This window comes from Citrus sinensis, chromosome 4 (genome assembly GCF_022201045.2).
Source record: "Citrus sinensis cultivar Valencia sweet orange chromosome 4, DVS_A1.0, whole genome shotgun sequence".
In the NCBI taxonomy this organism is placed as follows: Eukaryota; Viridiplantae; Streptophyta; class Magnoliopsida; order Sapindales; family Rutaceae; genus Citrus; species Citrus sinensis.
In genome coordinates this window covers 18,068,272-18,086,975 of record NC_068559.1, presented here as the reverse complement: position 1 = coordinate 18,086,975, position 18,704 = coordinate 18,068,272, and the positions used below count along the sequence as shown (strand labels likewise).

The window sequence follows — 18,704 nt, the reverse complement described above, 5'->3', positions numbered from 1 at the left end:
GATCGTCGTGAAAAAGCACAAAGCCTTAATAAAAAAAGGGACACTTATAAAATGTTGTTCCCAATTCGCATGGATGCCTTGAAATTTGATCTCGAATTGAAAGCTTTTAGAAAGCAAAACTAATCAAACTATATAGGAATCGAATTGAAAGCTTTTAGAAAGCAAAACTAATCAAACTATATAGGAAGCAAATTTTATCTAAGTACTTATTTTCATTTGATATCATTTCTACATCAATTCTTTATAAATTATACAAAGGAATGAAACAATTCCACCAAATTTACACAAAAAATAAAAAATAAAAACTGCATGGATTGTATGAACCCAAAATTAACCCGTATCAATTACGGAGCATTTTAGCAAACCTATACATTATTAATCCAAATAGAAAAAAATTAAATCATCATCTTTGCCACGCCATTTTGTAGCCATGTGGTGTTTGCTCACCAAACCATCTTTGAGTCAACAACTTCAATCGATCATCTCTGTGGTCACAAAACTTGTGCTCCCACCCTTCAGGCTCAATCGGCTGAAACCCTAATCCCGGAGTCCTGTCCTTTGAATTTGGGTTCGTTTTTTCTTTCCAGTCAGCAACATAGGCCGAAACCCGTCTCCGGAACTTAACCTTAAACTCGGACCATGCTTGGTACTTGTAGTGATTCACCACACCATCATGGACGCTCATGTGTTTCCACTTAAACGTCTTCTTCAACCCAAAATGGTGCACCACATTCCCCAACGAATCATCAATGGCTTCTAACAATACAATAGACTTGTGCCGCGGTTCTTTAACCCGCCTTTGACAATTATACCCTTGCGTCACTCCTCTTACTGGATGTGATTTTTGGCCCGACGGTCCAAAATCATTGCACCTAAACGAAACTTGACCGATTGATGAAGGTTGCTGTGGTAACAAAGATTTTAACATATGCTTCGATGGCTGTGAAGCTTTCTCCCATGATGGTGAGTAGACAAATTCGTCAACGTCAACGTACAACATCCATTTGCATGAATCCTTTGCATGTATTGCACTGTGTGAGAAGCCAGCTTCTTGAGTCTTGGGCCAAAGCCAAAGCAGCGTGGTAACGTCGTAACCATCTAGGTTAAGCTCATTAACGACCGTTTGAAGACCGTCGTCGCTGCCGTTGTCGTATAAAATGAATTTATCGACGCCGATTTTGGAATGATAAATCACCCATTCTTTCAAAAACTTGCCCACATTGTAGACCATTGTACATGCACAAATTTCTGACTTCTTTGGCTCTTGAGTTAATGCTATCTCGTGCCGTGGTGAGTAGTATGCCACGGAAGGGACGGTCCGGTTTTCTTTTGTTATTTGTAGACTGATTTTGATCGGCCTGCCCTGGTCCGCGCCACAAGAAGAAAGGGCCGTTAAGTCAGGGTGAGAACACCTGAAGACCTCTTGCATGGAGCTCGTAACATGAGTTTTAACGGTACCGTGAACCACGTCATCACCGAATATGCACATGAAGTCTTGAGGAGGGCTGTTGATTCCAGAGCGGCTGTTGACTCCTTTAACGAACAAAACGACATCGCTTTCAGTAGAAATCGATTCGTAGGCCAGATTTTTCATGTTCATAAGCTCACGTTGTTCTTCTTTTGGTAGAGTTTCCTTCTCCGGATGCTTGGTCAAAATGGGTTGCCAAAACGGCATTTGACGGCGAACACCGTTCGGCATAATACATTTGAACGCCGTCCGCTCAGTAAACGGCAACGCTCCCGAGAATCTTGCTGGAGAAGTCTGATTGTTCGAAAAGAGACAGTGAAAACCTTCGAGAGGATCTGACGGCATTAACGGATTCTCGGGCGAGAGAATCACTAGAACCTCCCAGTCCGGCAAGAGAACGGAGACGGAATCGTATTTATGAACGGAATCTTCTTCAACGGAGGACACGTGACGGCTCAGGCTAGTGACATTATACAGCTCCTCGAATCCTTGGTTGGTCACGTGATTTGATTGGACGGTGAGGTTCACCTGAAAGAAGTAGAAACTAGAGCCGGAGATGGCACTGGAAACGTAAAAAGAAAAGGCGGCTAAGAGAAGAAGAGAGAAAAAGAGCCGGGAGAAGCGAGTCCTTGTACGACGCGACGTCGTATGATATTCATCATCACGTAATGAGAAAGAAACAGAGAGAGCTCTTTGATAGCCCATTGTTTCTGGTTCAGTCTTGGTGTGTGTGTGTGTGTGTGTGTGAGTGTTTATTTTCTAATATATATATGTGTTGAAGGTTTATCTGAAGGGTTTAGGAGAGCGTTAATTAGCGAATCCAGATAGAAAAGGGACAAATGTTTTTGTGAGGTAACTTCGCTTACAAGCAACTTGAGTTTCCTAAATGGGGTTTAAGATTAGATATAAGGTTAGAATTAAATTTCCTTCGTAAATCATGTTATTAGGGCATGCATATCCAAGAAACTTGTAACTGATTAAGCGAATAGGAGACGCACATGTCTTGGATTTCCTTGCATGTCAAGGAAATTTAATTCTACTAGATATCTAATCTTACGATGTGTCGGCATCTGATTAGTAACTTAATTGTTATGTTTATTAGATTTTCCATAGGAAACGTATTGCATTTGACAGGCGATGTTTGGGTCTAATTATTATTTTACATATATTTTCTGCAATGTGATTTATAAAATTTCAATTTGTATTGCTTTGGATAAAATGAAGGAGTGTTTTATCGGCAGTTGTTTTGTTGTTTGAAGGCTTTCACTTTTCGAAGTGGAGCACAAGTTAATTTTCAAGTTTGTGCACGGAAGAAATCCACCTTTGATTTAGGGTGCGTTTGGGATTGAGGTTGGGCAGCTGTAGCTTAAAAGTTACAGCACTAAAGTGTTTGGTAAACACTAGCTGCGGTAGCTTTTAAGCTATGTTGATACGATTTTTCACTTGTATAATATAAAATTTATTATATCTTTAATAATTTTATCAAAATTATTATTTAAAATTTATATTTACTATATATTATTAACTTTTGTTTCATAATTACAGTTTTTTTTTCACAGCAGTTGTAGCTTAAAAGCTACAGCACCTCAATCCCAAACACACTCTTAGTGGTGGGCGGTGGTAAAGTTCCCGCATGTGCTTGATTAATTAATTTCATTGTAGTAGGGTTTGATGAAATATATGAGTATGTAGTATATATGCTTAATTAATGTTAGCAATTTACAAATGACGATGATATCAGGAATTAATTTTGGGTTAACTAAATCACAAATAATGTAATTTAACAGGAGTACATTGTTTTAGGATCTTGCAATACCGAACAAGATGACATAGTATCTATTTCTTTTTCTTTTTTCTTTTTATATAGTACTGATATCAAATTGATAATAGCAATTGGGTTATTGCTTAAACTAGATTTTATTTCATTTTTTCAGGGTGTTATTGATAAAATTCACATATTAATAAAGTGTGTTAATTCATGTATATTTAGGACAATCAAGATGTCAATAGAGTATTGATAATTTTATCAATACAAGAGTGTTCAACAATTTGGACATAATTTAATCCATAAGTTTCTCGATTGAATTATGGAAATAGGATCGGGATTAATTAATTAATTAATATATACTTGTTGTTTCTCTCTCAAAACAAGAAATAAAAATAAAAATAGGAAGGAAAATTTCTTTTTGACATTTTTTCAGTTTTGTTGACATTTTTAAATGTGACTAGTAATTGAAATCTTGAACTCGTGATACTTATGGTTACACGCAAATTTCATTCCTTTTGAAATTATTCGAACTCATTATCATGAGTTCCAATTTCTACCATGCATTATGTCAAAATCTCTGTAGCAGCTAGCAGGTTCTGGCAGATTCGTCATGTTCATACTTACCAATAGATTTGTTAATATAATATTTAAAAAAGAAAAAAGAGAAAAAGAAACAATGATATGAATGAATAACAAAACAATGTTTTCGATTGGAAGAATTTTACAAAATATTTTTTGTCATTTCGAACCTTACTGTACTGATATATTCTGATATGATAAGCAAGAAATTAAGCATACTAAAGCATACATTAAACAATACAGGTTACATGATTTGTCAACATTAATTGGATTAATTACATTTTGCGTCTATAAAGTTAACATTCCATATAGAAACTGTCAAATATTCTCTGTTCAATAATTGAATGCATGTGTTAGAAACTTCGATGCAATTAACAAATACAAATATTCCACATGACCCGCAGACACACGTGGCTTGCATGCAGATAGAAGTTACTGAATCATTCAAGAAATGACCATACAGAGACACTATGCATGGAATCGTAATCTAAGAGTAGATTAAAACGCTTTCAAAATCAAATAATCAAGGATTTATTTACTTTATTTTGCAAGCATTTCTCTAACTTGCAATGTATATCATTAACCCCTTCTATGCTAAACTTCAACAAATGCTCGTATATTATTATTATGATTATGTGGAATTTTGCCTTCACTCTAAAAAGGGACGTGAGCGAAACTTTGGTACTTTTATTTTTTAAAAGTTCATTTCAAAGTTTTGATTACGATAAATACTTTTAATATGCTGTATAAGATAATAACATTTTTTTTAGAGAGTACAATATGAATAAGAATAAATACAATCCAATAATCTTGTCAAGATTAAATATCCAATCCAAAATCTATTAAGACTTACCTCATACATTAAAGTTGAAGTTAAGACGAAACATATAAAATAAAATAATAATAAATAAACAAACTCTCACATTTTGGAGATTTCAATTAGGGGTGGTAAAAATATGCGCCCGGTCCGAACGCAGACTGCACCCAGACGTTGTGGCCTAGGTATTACTAGGCCCGGATATGAAGTCAGGTCGGTCTTGGACATCACTTAATAAACCTGGAGCCCGGCCTGGAACCCAAATTTTATTAAAAAAATTAAAAAATATATATTATTTTAAATATTTATATTTATTTGACTCATTATTACACATTTAAAACTTATTTTCATGTCAATTTTTATTGAAATATATTTAAAACTTATAAATTACTAAAAAATAAAAAAATATACACATATAATATTAAAAATATATAAAATCCAAATATCCCGATAAAAATCCGGCCCGAGCATCTAAAAATTATATTTGAACCGAGTCCAAACATTGCAATAGCCGAACCCAAACCCGAATTTTACCAATACTCGAACTTAGAGCCGCGTTTTACCAACCCTAATTTCAACCGTCTACTTAAAAATGAAAGACTCAAGCCATTCCGTTGACGTGAGGAAGTGCCTAAACAACTTCCTTAAAACACTCTGAAAATAACATTAAAGTATAGTTAGTTGGTAATATTTTTATTTTTATTTTTATTTAAAAAAGGGTAGAGAGAATCAATTTTATTAAATTAATTTTTTTTTTAATTTGGTTACCTTCCAGATAATAAAGGAAAAAAAAAATGAAAAGGAAAAAAAGATACGCGTAATAAATCTCTACCGTATTTTTCATTGGAAAGACGATCGATGCAAGCAAGCATTGTACATCAAAGTCAAAAAGCACCTCTCTCTCAAAAATCGGCATTTTCCTTTTCTTTTTAATATCATCGTCATCCATCACATCAATTTCCCAATCACCTTCCTCCAGATCCTGTAAAACCACCTAATCAAATACTACCCAATAACGTTGACGCCCATTAACGCAAAGCACTGGTTGATAGATATTTACATAAATCTCAATTTAAGTATTTAATAGGCAAAACCATAAGCTCCGTTTATTAATTACTTTTCTCCGTCTTAAAAGACGAAGACCAACAACGCCACAATGTTAATGCTCGTGGACTGTTCCAAATGCCGCACGACGTTACAGCTCCCGCCTGGGGCCCAGTCAATCCGCTGCGCCATCTGCCAAGCCATCACCCACATCGCCGACCCTCGATCCGGCCCTCCTCCTCCCTCCTCCTCCCCCTCCTCCTCTTATCAGCCCGGTCAGGTGCCTCCTTCCGCTGTCGCTCCCTCGCCTTACAACCACGCGCCCCCCGGCCAACCTCCCCACGCGCAGGGCCGCAAGAGAGCCTTGATCGTCGGCGTTTCCTATAGGCACACCAATCATGAGCTCAAGGGTTGTATCAACGACGCCAGGTGCATGAAGTACATGCTCACCAACCGCTTTAAGTTCCCTGAATCCTCCATCGTCATGCTCACCGGTAATATATCATTTTCTTTCTCTATTTATTTATTTATTTGCTGATTAACTGTGATTAGTAATTTTGATTTTGTTTATTAATTGTTATGTGGCGAATTAGCGATAATAGTTTATCATTATGGTATGGTGTATTTAATGATTTGAAAGTAAGAGGGCTGTTTGGTGGCACAAATGAATCAGATTCTCTTTTAAAATGACTGGTGTTTGAGGCATTGTTTAAATTAATAACGCAGTCTGAAAATGGGAATAGCAAAAGGTGAGCAAAAAGAGTGGTATGGGAGTAATTAAGAAAGATGCTGATTGACAAAAACGAACACCAATAATGCGCGCTGCTGATTAAAGACGGAAATATGAACATCTTTATTGTTTTTCGGCCTATGCTTGAATCTATCTCATGTCACGTGTGGAGTTCATTAACACAAACTTTTCTTTTAGTGGTCAATAACAGGAATTATTAGTAATATTTCGTTTGATTAGCTGTTTTACTGTGGATACCGCAGAGTGCAATTCATTGTTCAATGCTAAATTTTAGGGCCTGAAACTTTGCCGTCTCACCTTGCCTTGAGGAATCTTCCTAATGCCACTCAATTATTTACGATGTAATGCTGGAATGATTGTATCTATCTGTTTTTTTGTTAGTAACAGCAGGTTTTAATTGAGTTTTCATATGCATCTGCTATGATGATTCTGGCAATTACAAAAAATAAAAGATTAGTTGTAATATCAGGTTTGTTTATGAAGATGACCTCATCTGAGCTCAATTTCTTTCTGAAAACCAATTTGCAGAAGAAGATCCCGATCCCTTAAAGCGGCCTACCAAATATAACATGAGAATGGCGTTGTATTGGCTTATTCAAGGTTGTCAACCTGGAGACTCACTGCTTTTCCATTTTTCTGGTCACGGTTCACAACAGAGGAATTACAATGGTGAGGAGGTTGATGGATATGATGAAACTCTTTGTCCAGTGGATTTCGAAACCCAAGGAATGATTGTCGATGATGAGATCAACGCAACTCTAGTCCGGCCTCTTCCTCGTGGGGCCAGGCTTCATGCAATTATAGATGCTTGTCATAGTGGAACCGTGTTAGACTTACCATTTCTCTGTAGGATGGACAGGTTAGTCCCTTTTTGTTACTTTAGATTGATACGAGTTTAGAAAGACCTGATAAATGAACGAAGCACGAACAAATTAAAAGTAGAGAATAGAAAAACCTATGACTAAAAATCTTTCTACATTGTGAGCTTTTGTGGATTTTAGCTGCATTTTATTCTATCTCTTCATGCATTTCCCTTGGCTTAGACATGTTTTCTTTGAGGATGCAGGCAGGGGAAATATATATGGGAGGATCACCGCCCTCGATCAGGAATGTGGAAAGGGACAAGTGGTGGGGAGGCTATTTCATTTAGCGGCTGTGATGATAATCAAACATCTGCTGACACTTCGGTAATGTTTTAGTGATTCATAGCAACCTTTCATTCAACTGGAATATAAAAAGTACATATTTCAGTTGGGAACTGATGTTTAATTATTCAACCTGATGCTTTATGAACAGGCTCTGTCAAAGATCACATCAACCGGTGCGATGACTTATTCTTTCATCCAAGCTATTGAGCGTGGACATGGAGCTACATATGGGAGCATGCTGAACTCAATGAGATCTACCATCCGTAACACAGACAGTGGTAGTGAGCTTTCAGGTGCCGGTGGTCTTGTAACATCTCTGGTCACCATGCTTTTGACAGGAGGGAGTCTTAGTGGCGGGTTCAGACAGGTATTTATGTTCGTCATGTTTGCCAACTGTTATGGATATGGCTTGTCTTCTAGTTTGTTTGACAGATTTGTCTCCCGTCTATTACTTGGTTTCTTAATTGATGGTCTGGCACATACATGTCTTTAGTAGGTGGCTTCCATTCCCCTTGCACTCTTCTCTTTTCCTTTTGAACCTGTTAGTGGGTGCCATCTCCATAGATGCTGGATGACTTTTACAGGAGCTTAGCAGAATCAAAGAAGTAATAATGAACAGAGTAATGGATAGGAGCCATATTGCACCACAAGCATACTATTAGATGCCACATTGACAGAATGATGCCATGAGGAAAATTAAAGAAGTGCGGGATAAGATCCTATTTTACTTTTGATCAATAAGCCCTCTCCCAAGTTTAGAACACCCAAAATTCACTTTTGGAGTTAATATAAATGTGATAATCATAAAACTATCAAGCTGGTGCTACTCTTTCTGCAGCTAGGTTCTAGGTATACAAGGGCGCTGAAGGTATTTATTATCTGTTTGCTGCTAAAAATGAAAACCCTGAATGAGCTTCGTGGTTACAATTTTTGTACATCCACATCTACTGCTGTTCATGTCTATGTGGACACGTTCTGTTGCTGGATCTATCATGTTGCGTCATTCTATTCCAAGATTACTCTGAGAATTTTGGCTTAGTTGTCATAAAAAATAAGACTAGACATATCCTTGTTATTTCTTGTTTGTATGCTTGATGCTATAATCTCTGAACTTGTTCATCCTCCTGTTTGATGCAGGAACCTCAGTTGACTGCCAATGAACCGTTCGATGTCTATACAAAGCCTTTCTCCCTATAACTACTAGTAAAAGCAATATTCTTATCCAGGAGCTCGTAATTTGTTTGAAGTATGTTCTGTCAATGTGTACAGTTATTGTGAAAACTTTGATTCAATCATATATTTGTCCAATATTTGTACTTTTGGTTCTCTTTTCTCCCTTCCTCTGTTTTCAGAATAAGAGATGCTGATTAAATTATATATATCTCCATTATTGGACTGATCTGCGGAACAGATGTTTCAGATTTAGATTTGCTTATCTTATAATTTCCCTCGCTAACAAGTTTGAGAATTGAAAGAATTACGAACTAAAGTAGATTTATTTTATCACGGTGATGATAGTATGGTAAAAAACTTCCACCTTGTTCTCATCTCTGCTCCCGCACAACACCACCTCTGAGCTTTCTTTTCAACGACCACCGCTACCGCGACTCAGCTCACCTTCTCTCCACTCCACGTTACCACCAGTCCTGCAAGTTGCCCTCCGTTCCAACTCAGGGCGCCCACAAGCCCAACTCCACTTGGAAGCCCATCCCACTAATATCCATACATGATACATCCAACTTAAATTCTCAAGCCCAAAACCAATCTCAATCCATTAAACGACAGAAGGTCCAATCATCCAATATAAGTCCACAAGTCCAAAATCAAGCCCAAATCAATAATCCCTCTAATCCACTCGCCAACAACCAACCTCAAAATCAGCCCACTTCCGTCCCCACACACGCATAGTTTTGACTTCCACTCCCAATCGAAATTTAAATAGGCCGAAAAAAAAATTCTTTGCTGAAATTATGAACGGGCCCACACCTCCAACGATCCCCATCAAGACAATCTCTTCTTACGAGGGTGAGCTGAATGTGCAGTTTTCTGTAGAGGAAGTCAAACCGATGGCTATTCCATTCATTGGTCGATAAATTTTCTTACAATTGCCCTCATATGGAATTAATTAGAATTTTTTTTAGCTCGTGGGGATTAAAAGGAAATTTTAGATTTTGCTATTGGATAATCGTCATATTTTAATTAAATTAAATGTCGAATAAGACTACGCTCGCCTGTGGATTAAGCAGACTTAGTATGTTAATGGAAGTGCCATGAAAATTTTTAAATGTACCACATATTTTCAGAAGCTAGATGTTGGGCGTGCTCAATCTGAAAAAAACTGTTCCAATCATGAAAAACATTGATGCATAAATATTAGCATTTTCAAACCAAAAAAAAAAAAAAAGTCAAACAAGTTTATTTTGCGAGCATGAGTCAAAATATCTTATTTCCATATACAATTTGTTGGACCAATGGGCAAAAGCTGTATCCTGACGTTATCCCAAATTCTTATAAACTTCAAGTAACCCTTAATTGTTATTCAAAAAAGAAAAATTGATGAAACTTATTTTATCTTTTTTATGATAATTAAAAATAAGTTGAGGTTTAAAATTGAAAAACTCTAAAACCTTATTTGAATCCAGACTAAATTACTAACCAATATAATTTCGGAAGCGTACCTGAATCTATTGTTGTTGTATATGAATTTTTTATTTTTAGTGATGGACTTCCAAACTAATCTCTATCATTTTTAAAGAATTCTCATTGAGAGAATTTTGAAAATGAAAGGAGATTGATATAGAATGGAGACCATAACTTCTGTATATAAGAAAACTAACTAGGAGTTTTAATTAAAATCGTCTAGCAGTTATTTTGTATTAATTATTACTTCTAGAGTTTTAATGGTATAATTGTTGTGGGATAAATACATAGATACTAGAGTTTTAATTATCACTTCTACCCTCATAGAAGTAATAATTAAAACTCTAATATCTATGTATTTATCCCACAACAATTATACCATTAGCCGTTTAATTAACATTAAATAGATCACTTAATTGTTGGCGGCCAATTAAATAATACCACACACATTTGATTTGTTTCATGTGTGGCCCCAAATATTAGACTAATTAAAGAATTAATCTAACATAAAATAGTTTAAGCATATTTTGAAAATTATCATTTAACGAAGAAATAATCTAAAATTAATCCAAAATAATTTTGATTCGATTTAGAAGCTCTCAATTAAAAATGCTTGATTTTTTTGTGTTGAAAGGAAAAATATCAATGTATGAAATTAAGAAAAAAAAATGTATTAAAATATTAAATGCGCTGAAATTAAAATAAAATTTGACTGGGTGGGGACGGACAACTGGACCGCATCCATTGACGAAGAAAAAAAAATAAACAAATTAATTAAAAAAAAAAAAAGACTTTGCTTTATGAGTCAACTGACCAAAAACTTCATCGACTTCTATTATAAGCTGCCATGTTTCTGAGTTTTTCTCTGGAGAAACTTTCTCATATTGGTTAAAAACTCTGGAAATCATAAATTGTAAATAATTTCTGTTGTAAGAAATTATGGACAAGAACAAGCGAGAGAAGAAGAAGAAGAAGAAGTTGGAAGATCCTACATTTTCTTCTACTAAACAGGTTTGCCATCTCTATTAATTATTTAATTTTGCATGGCCTGTGTGAGTGTTTTTGTGAAAGTAAAATTGCTTCTTATTTGAAGATTCAAATTAATCAATGTTATTGCTATCGTATTAAATTGTTTTTATTTTCATCTTTGTTCCTTTTGTAGCATTTTAGTATGCATATCGTGGTGGATCAGATCACCTTTGAAGAATTTTTTTTTCCCCATTCTCTAAGACAAAACGTATTTTAAAGAAAAAAAAAGTCTGATAATTAAATTATTTTTACAAAATTCTTTGGAAACAATGATTTTGTTTTCCTCTTGAAGTCAACAACAACAGTTGATGTTTGGGGACGTTTTATTGGACACGAATGCTAATAGTAAACCATAAAATATTTTTTCCTCGATACAAAGGACTTGGGAACCTTTTTTTCTCTTTCCTTGTTCTTTTAGTTGACGTTATTGAACTCAGATTCAGATTTAAACCAGATTTTTGAAATGTTTTTAATTTGATAGCAAAAAAGTATTTTTAAAACTTTTTTAATGAAGGTAAAATATCTAGGCTGTTTGAAATATTTAAAAATGATTTGTGAAGTTATAATCTAAGGGTTATTATTATTTCACTGCTTCAAAAATTGTCAAATATCAAATGACTACAATAAGTAATGTATTCTATCATTTTCCTATTATATCTTTATAAAAATATCATTTTATTACTTTTATGTTATAATCATTAGTTGATCAGTTAATTGACTAACAAAATACCAATTTCACCCTTTATGATTAAAATTTTTTTTGAAACTTATTTACAAAATGAATTTATAATATATTTATTAAAATGGATATATAATACCAACAAATTCTTTTTGCTAGAATTATGATATATGAGTTACAAATTTGTCTTATTATTATTTTTAATCATAAAGGGTAAAATTGATATTTTGTTAGCCAACTAACGGGTCAACTAACGATTGTAACGAAAAAATGATAAAATAATATTTGTTGTAACGGAAAAGTAGTAAAATGATATTTCTATAAAGATATAGTAGAAAAATGATAGAAGGCAATACTTGTTGTAGTCATTTGATATTTGACAATTTTTGAAGTAGTAAAATGATAATAACCCTATAATCAAATTATCATATATGCGTGGCAAATTATTATTATTTTTTATATGAAATCACCACCTCCTATAATAAATTCTGAAAATGTGTAGCTTCTTAAACTTTGTTTGAAAAATTTAGTTTATCCATATACAGCTCCACACGCAAAATTATCATTATTTAATTTGAAAATAAAATCAGTAAATTTAAGCAGAATTGGATAATTTTTTTATTATCAAGTTTTTGAGATAAGATAAAAGGAAAAAACTACCGAACACCAAGGTTTGCTTAAATAGTATGAACCCTACTCTGTTCATAAATATTTACACATACTGTTCTTTTGATCATTTACCAAATTTTGGGAGTTTTGATTTCTTTTTTTTAAAATAAAATTATTATTATTATATATATATTTTAAAATAAAATTATTATTATTGTTATCATTATTATTATATATAGAGCAAAAATTGTTTACATCCTCATAGTTTGAAAAAAATTATTTACATTCTCATTGTAATTTAACAATAAGGTTTATCATATATATATATATAACTGCTTTTATTTAATACCCACAACTGCAGTTTAAAAAAAATTATCAAGCAATAAACTAATTCTCTTCACTATTGATTATTTATATAGCACAAAACTGGCTTTATTAAAGCATCTAGTATTATCATACTAATAAGGTAAGTTCGTAATATTGTAACTTTAATATTTCAAAATAATTAATATTGGTTGTGTTATTATTAAAGTATTTAGGACTATCAAATGCGCTTGCTAATTAGGTAAGTTTGTAATATTGTAACTTTAATATTTTAAAATAATTATTATTGGTTGTGTTATAAAGTAATTACTTATGAAGAGAATTGATTTAATGTTTGGTAAATTTTATTGAATTTTTATTTTTTCAGTTCAACTATTGTGTCAAGGCAAACAACTAGCTGGACATATTCTTAAAAATGAATATTATTTTCAGATATATATGTCTATATTTATTATATTTCTACATCAACATTGTATTTGTAATATTTATGTTTTGTATTTCAAATATTTGATAAACAGATAAAATTAACTAATAGTTTCATAAAAAAGGATCTCATTTAGTTGAAAATTTTACTGATTTTCTTGTAAAAATATATTTGTAATTAAATAATCTGTGGCGGTTTACATATTAAGGGTAGTATTGGCTTTTGACAATATTTACTTGGGGGCCTGAAAAATTATACTCTTGATCTTTTACTGTACTATATTGTTAATTAATGTAATTAATCCACAGGAGGGAGTCCAAAGCAATGATTTTCCAGTGCCATCTTTGAGATTAGGAGTGAAACGGAGAATTCTCCAGAAGCCGATTTCGAAGGTATGTGATATCTGTTAATTGATACGATGCCAACTATTTACATTTCTTCCCCATAAATATAGTGGGATATAAAGTAACTAAATATGTCAAAACCACCTAACAAGAGTGATAGCTTTCACAAAAGTTAGTAATTTTAAGAATTATCGTCAATGTATCTCGTAAAAATTTCAAAATTAATGTTAATTTACTTGTATTAATTTCTAAAGATATTGTTAGTGATCGGTAACAAAACTTTAATTGAAGTGTTTGAACTCAATATTATTAGTCGGTTGTGCGGCTCACATTGGATAGTAAAGAGGACTTACTTAGATTTATAACTAAAAATGTTCATTCATCTAATAGGTTAATCTTTTAAATTGGATACATTGATATGTGACTCGTCTCCCAAACAAGCGATATTAAAACTAGATTTTAGTAGGTAGAATGTGGTGGTGGAACAACTTAACTATATCAGATGAAACGAACTTAGAATTGAACAAGAATTTTGTTTTATGGGAACCGCAATACTTAGCTATTGCCAATCCCCAAGATGCATTAAATTGAATGTCCATGCATGATCCACCATCTGCACTTACTACATTCACTCTCGGAAATTAAAATGGGAAAGAATCGTAACCTCCTGTTGTTGAGGTAGTATAGATACCTCTACTCAATAAACTAGTCTTTTCGACCCAGCCCCAACAATTATAGTGGTATTTTAGTCAAACAATCGGGAGACAAATTTAATTGTAGTGGTTTGCTCTTAAAAGTTTGATAGTTATGACCATGTAGTCAGAACAATATGTAACGCTTTAAGCATCCTTGGCCACGGAATCATTTAATTTTAACTATTGTATTTATTATTTTATGAATTGTTTCTGCTTTTAGTTGTCTTTGTGGTCGCAATTGAGGATATGTTTTCTTGATCATTTAACATTGTATTAGATCGCAAGAACTAACATTTGTCGAGAATTATTTTGTTGATGCAATATTCTAGACGGTTGGAAGCAAAGAATTACAAGCTGATTTTGGTTATCCGCCTTCATTACAAGCTAGAGTGCAATTTCAAAGTGGTGTTGTTGGTGATGATTATCAAGATATTGAGATAGAAGCAGCTGGTGGGACAGTGCCTTATTCTCATGAAGGTCAAGAAATTGATGGTTCTTTAAAACAGTCCAGTAGTACTACTACTTCAACTAATGAAGATGAAAGGGGAAATGTCAGCTTAATATCTGAGGAGAGTGAAATTGTACCGGATGTGGGTTTAATTGATGATCTTAAAATTGGTCATTTCGAGGTAAGCGTGGACACAGTTACTCCTCTCTATAAAAAATTTATTGATTTTTTTTTATAGTGAACTGCACTGTATGGATGTCATCATAAATTTATTAGGCTTGATCTAAGCACAAATGCTGTTGTAATTTTAATTCATAAGTTTTTGGGTAGTTAGTGACTTATCTAATAAAACTTTTTTTTTTCTTTTAGTTTTATCTCTTTAAGTTAGATATTCTAAATAAATGTGCAATTTTTTGTAATATGACCTGTCAACCGAACTGAGCACTATACAAAGTCAGTGGGTTTTAAATTAATTCAAAATGACACCATTATTAATTATATCAAATTTGTATCATCCGTTTAATAAACCACGTATTAATTGTTTGAGTTTCGAATATTCAACAACTCATTTATAATTAATATGATTATGACCTGTTCCACATGCATGTTCAATAATTATTCTAGTGTTTGAGATTCTTGATTCGACTAACAACCTATTTGAATTCGTGCACCCAAAAGTATTGTTCTATCTTAATTCGGTATCTATGTTGGTTTATTTCAGCCCCAAAGTGCAAGGCAGGATAAAAACGAGATACAACCCCTTGCTAGATTTCCCGGAAATGAAAACTTCAGCTGCATAGATATCGAAGAAGATGCCAGCAATATTGACGTGAGGCAGATGGAAGGAAAGGTGGTAGTATCTCCATCTCTTCCATATTATATTTTGAACTCAGCTACTAATAATAATAATAAATAAATAAATAAATAACCTCACTTTGCTAATTGTTATGGTGTTTATTTCAGGTTGTAAGGGAAAAGCAGATTAATGATGTCCGAGCTAGTCTTGGATCCAATAAGATTGAAAAGTCCTGTAGCGGGGTACATCAAATCGAAAATGAAATAAGCAACGATGATCACAAGGCACAGAAAAGAAATTGCGGCAATCAAAAGGTGAAAAAAAAAAACAATAATATTACACTTTTATTTATACAAAATATTTTATATCTTTGTCACCAGTCAATGAATTTATATTTTAATTTCATATTTAGGTACATCTTTTTTTGTTTATTCAAATGCATTATTGTAATTAGATTATAATCTATTTATATATGTTATTCTTTTGTTTTGGTTTTGGTTCTGTACAGGATGCTTTGGAGTGGATCTTAATGATCGCCAGCTTTCTCCTAGAACTTCCATCTGCTTTTCTTGATCAACTTGCTTCTGTGCATAAACCCCAATATGCACTTTGTGGTATTCTAATTTCAGTTGCAGCATTGCTTATATGCGTTGTTGAGCTAATTTTTAAAGCCAGAAAAGAAAAAGTTGCATGGAAATGGAGAGGAAGATTATTGCCTTGCTTTTATCCACGACACAATCAGAAGCTTTTTGATACCTTCAAGGACAATATTATTGGCGGGGTTGTTGCTTTCTGCCAAGTCATTATCATAACAATTAACTATGCTTTTTTGAGACAAGGTGCGGGTAAGCCTATTCAAGTATGTGTGTGGCCTATCATATTCAGCTTGGGTCAAATATGCTCCAAAATTTTATAGAGCTTAGAAACGGGTCATTTCGTGGGGATGAGATTCTTCAAGACGTATTGTGCTTGGTGGATACACTAAATATTCTGGTGGATTATAATTGGGGTTCGGCTACGGTGCAATTGTGGTACCGTGCCACTGTTGCATCTAGCTGTTGGATGCACTTGAATGGCTAGGGTCTATGGACATTCAACGGCTGGATGCAACTGTGGTACGGTACCACAAGTTTTCCCTTATAATTGTACTGTAATAGTCCATAGATAAAAAGGTCGTGTTACTTTTGGTGCTTGAGATATTTGTGCTTTGATTATGGCAACGAGTTACACGCTTCATTGAAAAGTAGCATACGAAAAATACGTTTTCTTTACAAAATTTTCCATCTACGTCAAGTAGACCTTTTATCCATCCACATATAATGAAGAGGCTTTGGCATCATTATATCAATTAATTTACATTCCCCAATAACTCAAATGACTTTTGGTTGACTATTTCTGCTAGTATCCAGGAACATATATAGTTTGAAAGAAATGATGAAATTCATCTTATTGATTCAAAGTTTAGAAAGCTTCGGCGCTCAATTTCTACATGAAAATAAAATATAGAAAGAAAAGAATCATGTAAATTTTTTTGGCTAAAACAGTAAAAAATTATATAAAATAATATTGTTGGGACATAAAAAATTACTACTTCAGGGTAGTTATTTATTCATCAATAAATGAGTGTTTACTGATTTTGAAATACATTTTTGTTTTGTTTTGAGAAGAGTTTTATTGGTATTATTTGCATATAAGACATTGCTAAGTTACAGCCAGTTGTAACTTACACCCCATTTTAAAAACATGTAAAAAATAAGATCCACATAATTTTTATATAGGGTGTAAGTTACAGCTGACTATAACTAGGTAAGGCCCTAAATATAAAAGAGTATCAAAGTCAATAAACTTTTTCAATCTTGTAAGATCGAGTTAGATGAAGGTAAGACTATTGAACAAGTTAGTAAATATGAAGGTATACATAAATTGCATGAAGTTATTTGTGGTCTCCACTATAGAAATGCAATAGATATTGAGCAACTTTTCAATTATCCTAGTGAAAATGATGTAGTGATGGAATCACCTACTGATGAAGAGATTATTTGAGGAATAATATATACCTCTGTTTATGACGATCATTATCCAGATGATGGTTGTATTTTATTAGGTTTTTCCACAAAAGAGGCCTTTCAAGTAATAATATGTGTAAAGAACTACTCTATACAACATGAAAATAATATACTAAATGTAATGCATGCTCCGCAAAAAATAAATATAATCACATATATATTTTAAAATAATTTTAATATCTAAAAAATATTTTATTTACAATCTATTAGATAGATTTTATTATATTAAAGTAAATTTTATAATAAATAGAATCATAATATTAAAATAAATGTATTAAAATTTAAATTATTTTGAATATTATGTAAAATAATAATTATTATTCTGTGAGAATTTTTTATTGTAAAATGTATTTAATGCAAATATTTATTTAAAATCTACAATAAAAAAATATTATTAAAATAAATATAAAATATTTTCATATTGTTAGTCTATTGCATAGATTACATTATTTATTTTAATATAAAATATGAAAATATTGTTAGTCTATTACATTATATTTTAATATAAAATATTATTAAAAATCCTACAATAATAAGTTTAACATTATTATTCTAGGCATTGTTTAAATGATAATGCAGTTAATCTTCTGAAAATAAGAATAGCAAAGGTGAGCAAAAAGAGCGACCTGGGAGCAATTACGAAGATAAAGAAAAGAAATAGGGAATTATGTGCTAGGCATTAAAGAAGGAAATGTGGTACATCTTTATTGTTGCTGCCTATGCTTGAATCTCTTTCTTTCACATGTGCACACATACTTTTTTTTTTTTTTTTTTAAGTTGCCAATAAAAGAAATTACTGCGATTTTTTTTAATATTTCGTTTGATTAGCTGTTGTACTATGGATACTACAGAATGCATTTCATTGTTTTTTTAAAAAGTAATACTAACTTTCATTCAAAGTTTGAAAGAGTTGAATACATTCATAATTTCGATTGGAAAAGAACCCAATCAAACAACAGTTTCTAAGTGATCAAAAACTAATCTAGCCAATGAGTGGGCAATCGCATTACAAGATCTTGGTGTATAATGACATTTAACCTTGCGGAGATCCTTAAGCTTGTTTTGAATCTCTGAA

General features: G+C 32.8%; 3 protein-coding genes across 4 annotated transcripts; 2 read left to right on the top strand and 1 right to left on the bottom strand.

Annotated features, from left to right (window-relative positions):
• Positions 1-315: 315 nt before the first annotated feature.
• Positions 316-2,173, bottom strand: LOC102626719 (glycosyltransferase family 92 protein At1g27200). Its single transcript, XM_006485100.2, has one exon. It carries the CDS (start codon positions 2,171-2,173, stop codon positions 404-406), a length of 1,770 nt encoding a protein of 589 aa, XP_006485163.1. The 3' UTR covers positions 316-403.
• Positions 2,174-5,551: 3,378 nt separating this feature from the next.
• LOC102611228 (metacaspase-1) lies at positions 5,552-8,974 on the top strand. The gene is made up of 5 exons (XM_052439905.1): positions 5,552-6,170; positions 6,956-7,286; positions 7,494-7,614; positions 7,724-7,942; positions 8,713-8,974. The coding sequence occupies exons 1-5, from the start codon at positions 5,789-5,791 to the stop codon at positions 8,770-8,772; spliced, it is 1,113 nt and encodes a 370-aa protein (XP_052295865.1). The 5' UTR covers positions 5,552-5,788; the 3' UTR covers positions 8,773-8,974.
• Positions 8,975-11,029: 2,055 nt separating this feature from the next.
• On the top strand, positions 11,030-16,806 carry LOC102611697 (uncharacterized). Of its 2 annotated transcripts, none has more exons than XM_052439904.1 (6): positions 11,030-11,226; positions 13,589-13,672; positions 14,649-14,948; positions 15,489-15,617; positions 15,731-15,877; positions 16,072-16,806. In XM_052439904.1, exons 1-6 carry the CDS (start codon positions 11,155-11,157, stop codon positions 16,477-16,479), a joined length of 1,140 nt encoding a protein of 379 aa, XP_052295864.1. In that variant the 5' UTR covers positions 11,030-11,154; the 3' UTR covers positions 16,480-16,806. The 2 variants fall into 2 exon arrangements, with proteins under 2 accessions (XP_052295864.1, XP_052295863.1); XM_052439903.1 differs by having other exon boundaries at positions 15,489-15,620.
• The last annotated feature ends 1,898 nt before the right edge of the window (positions 16,807-18,704 follow it).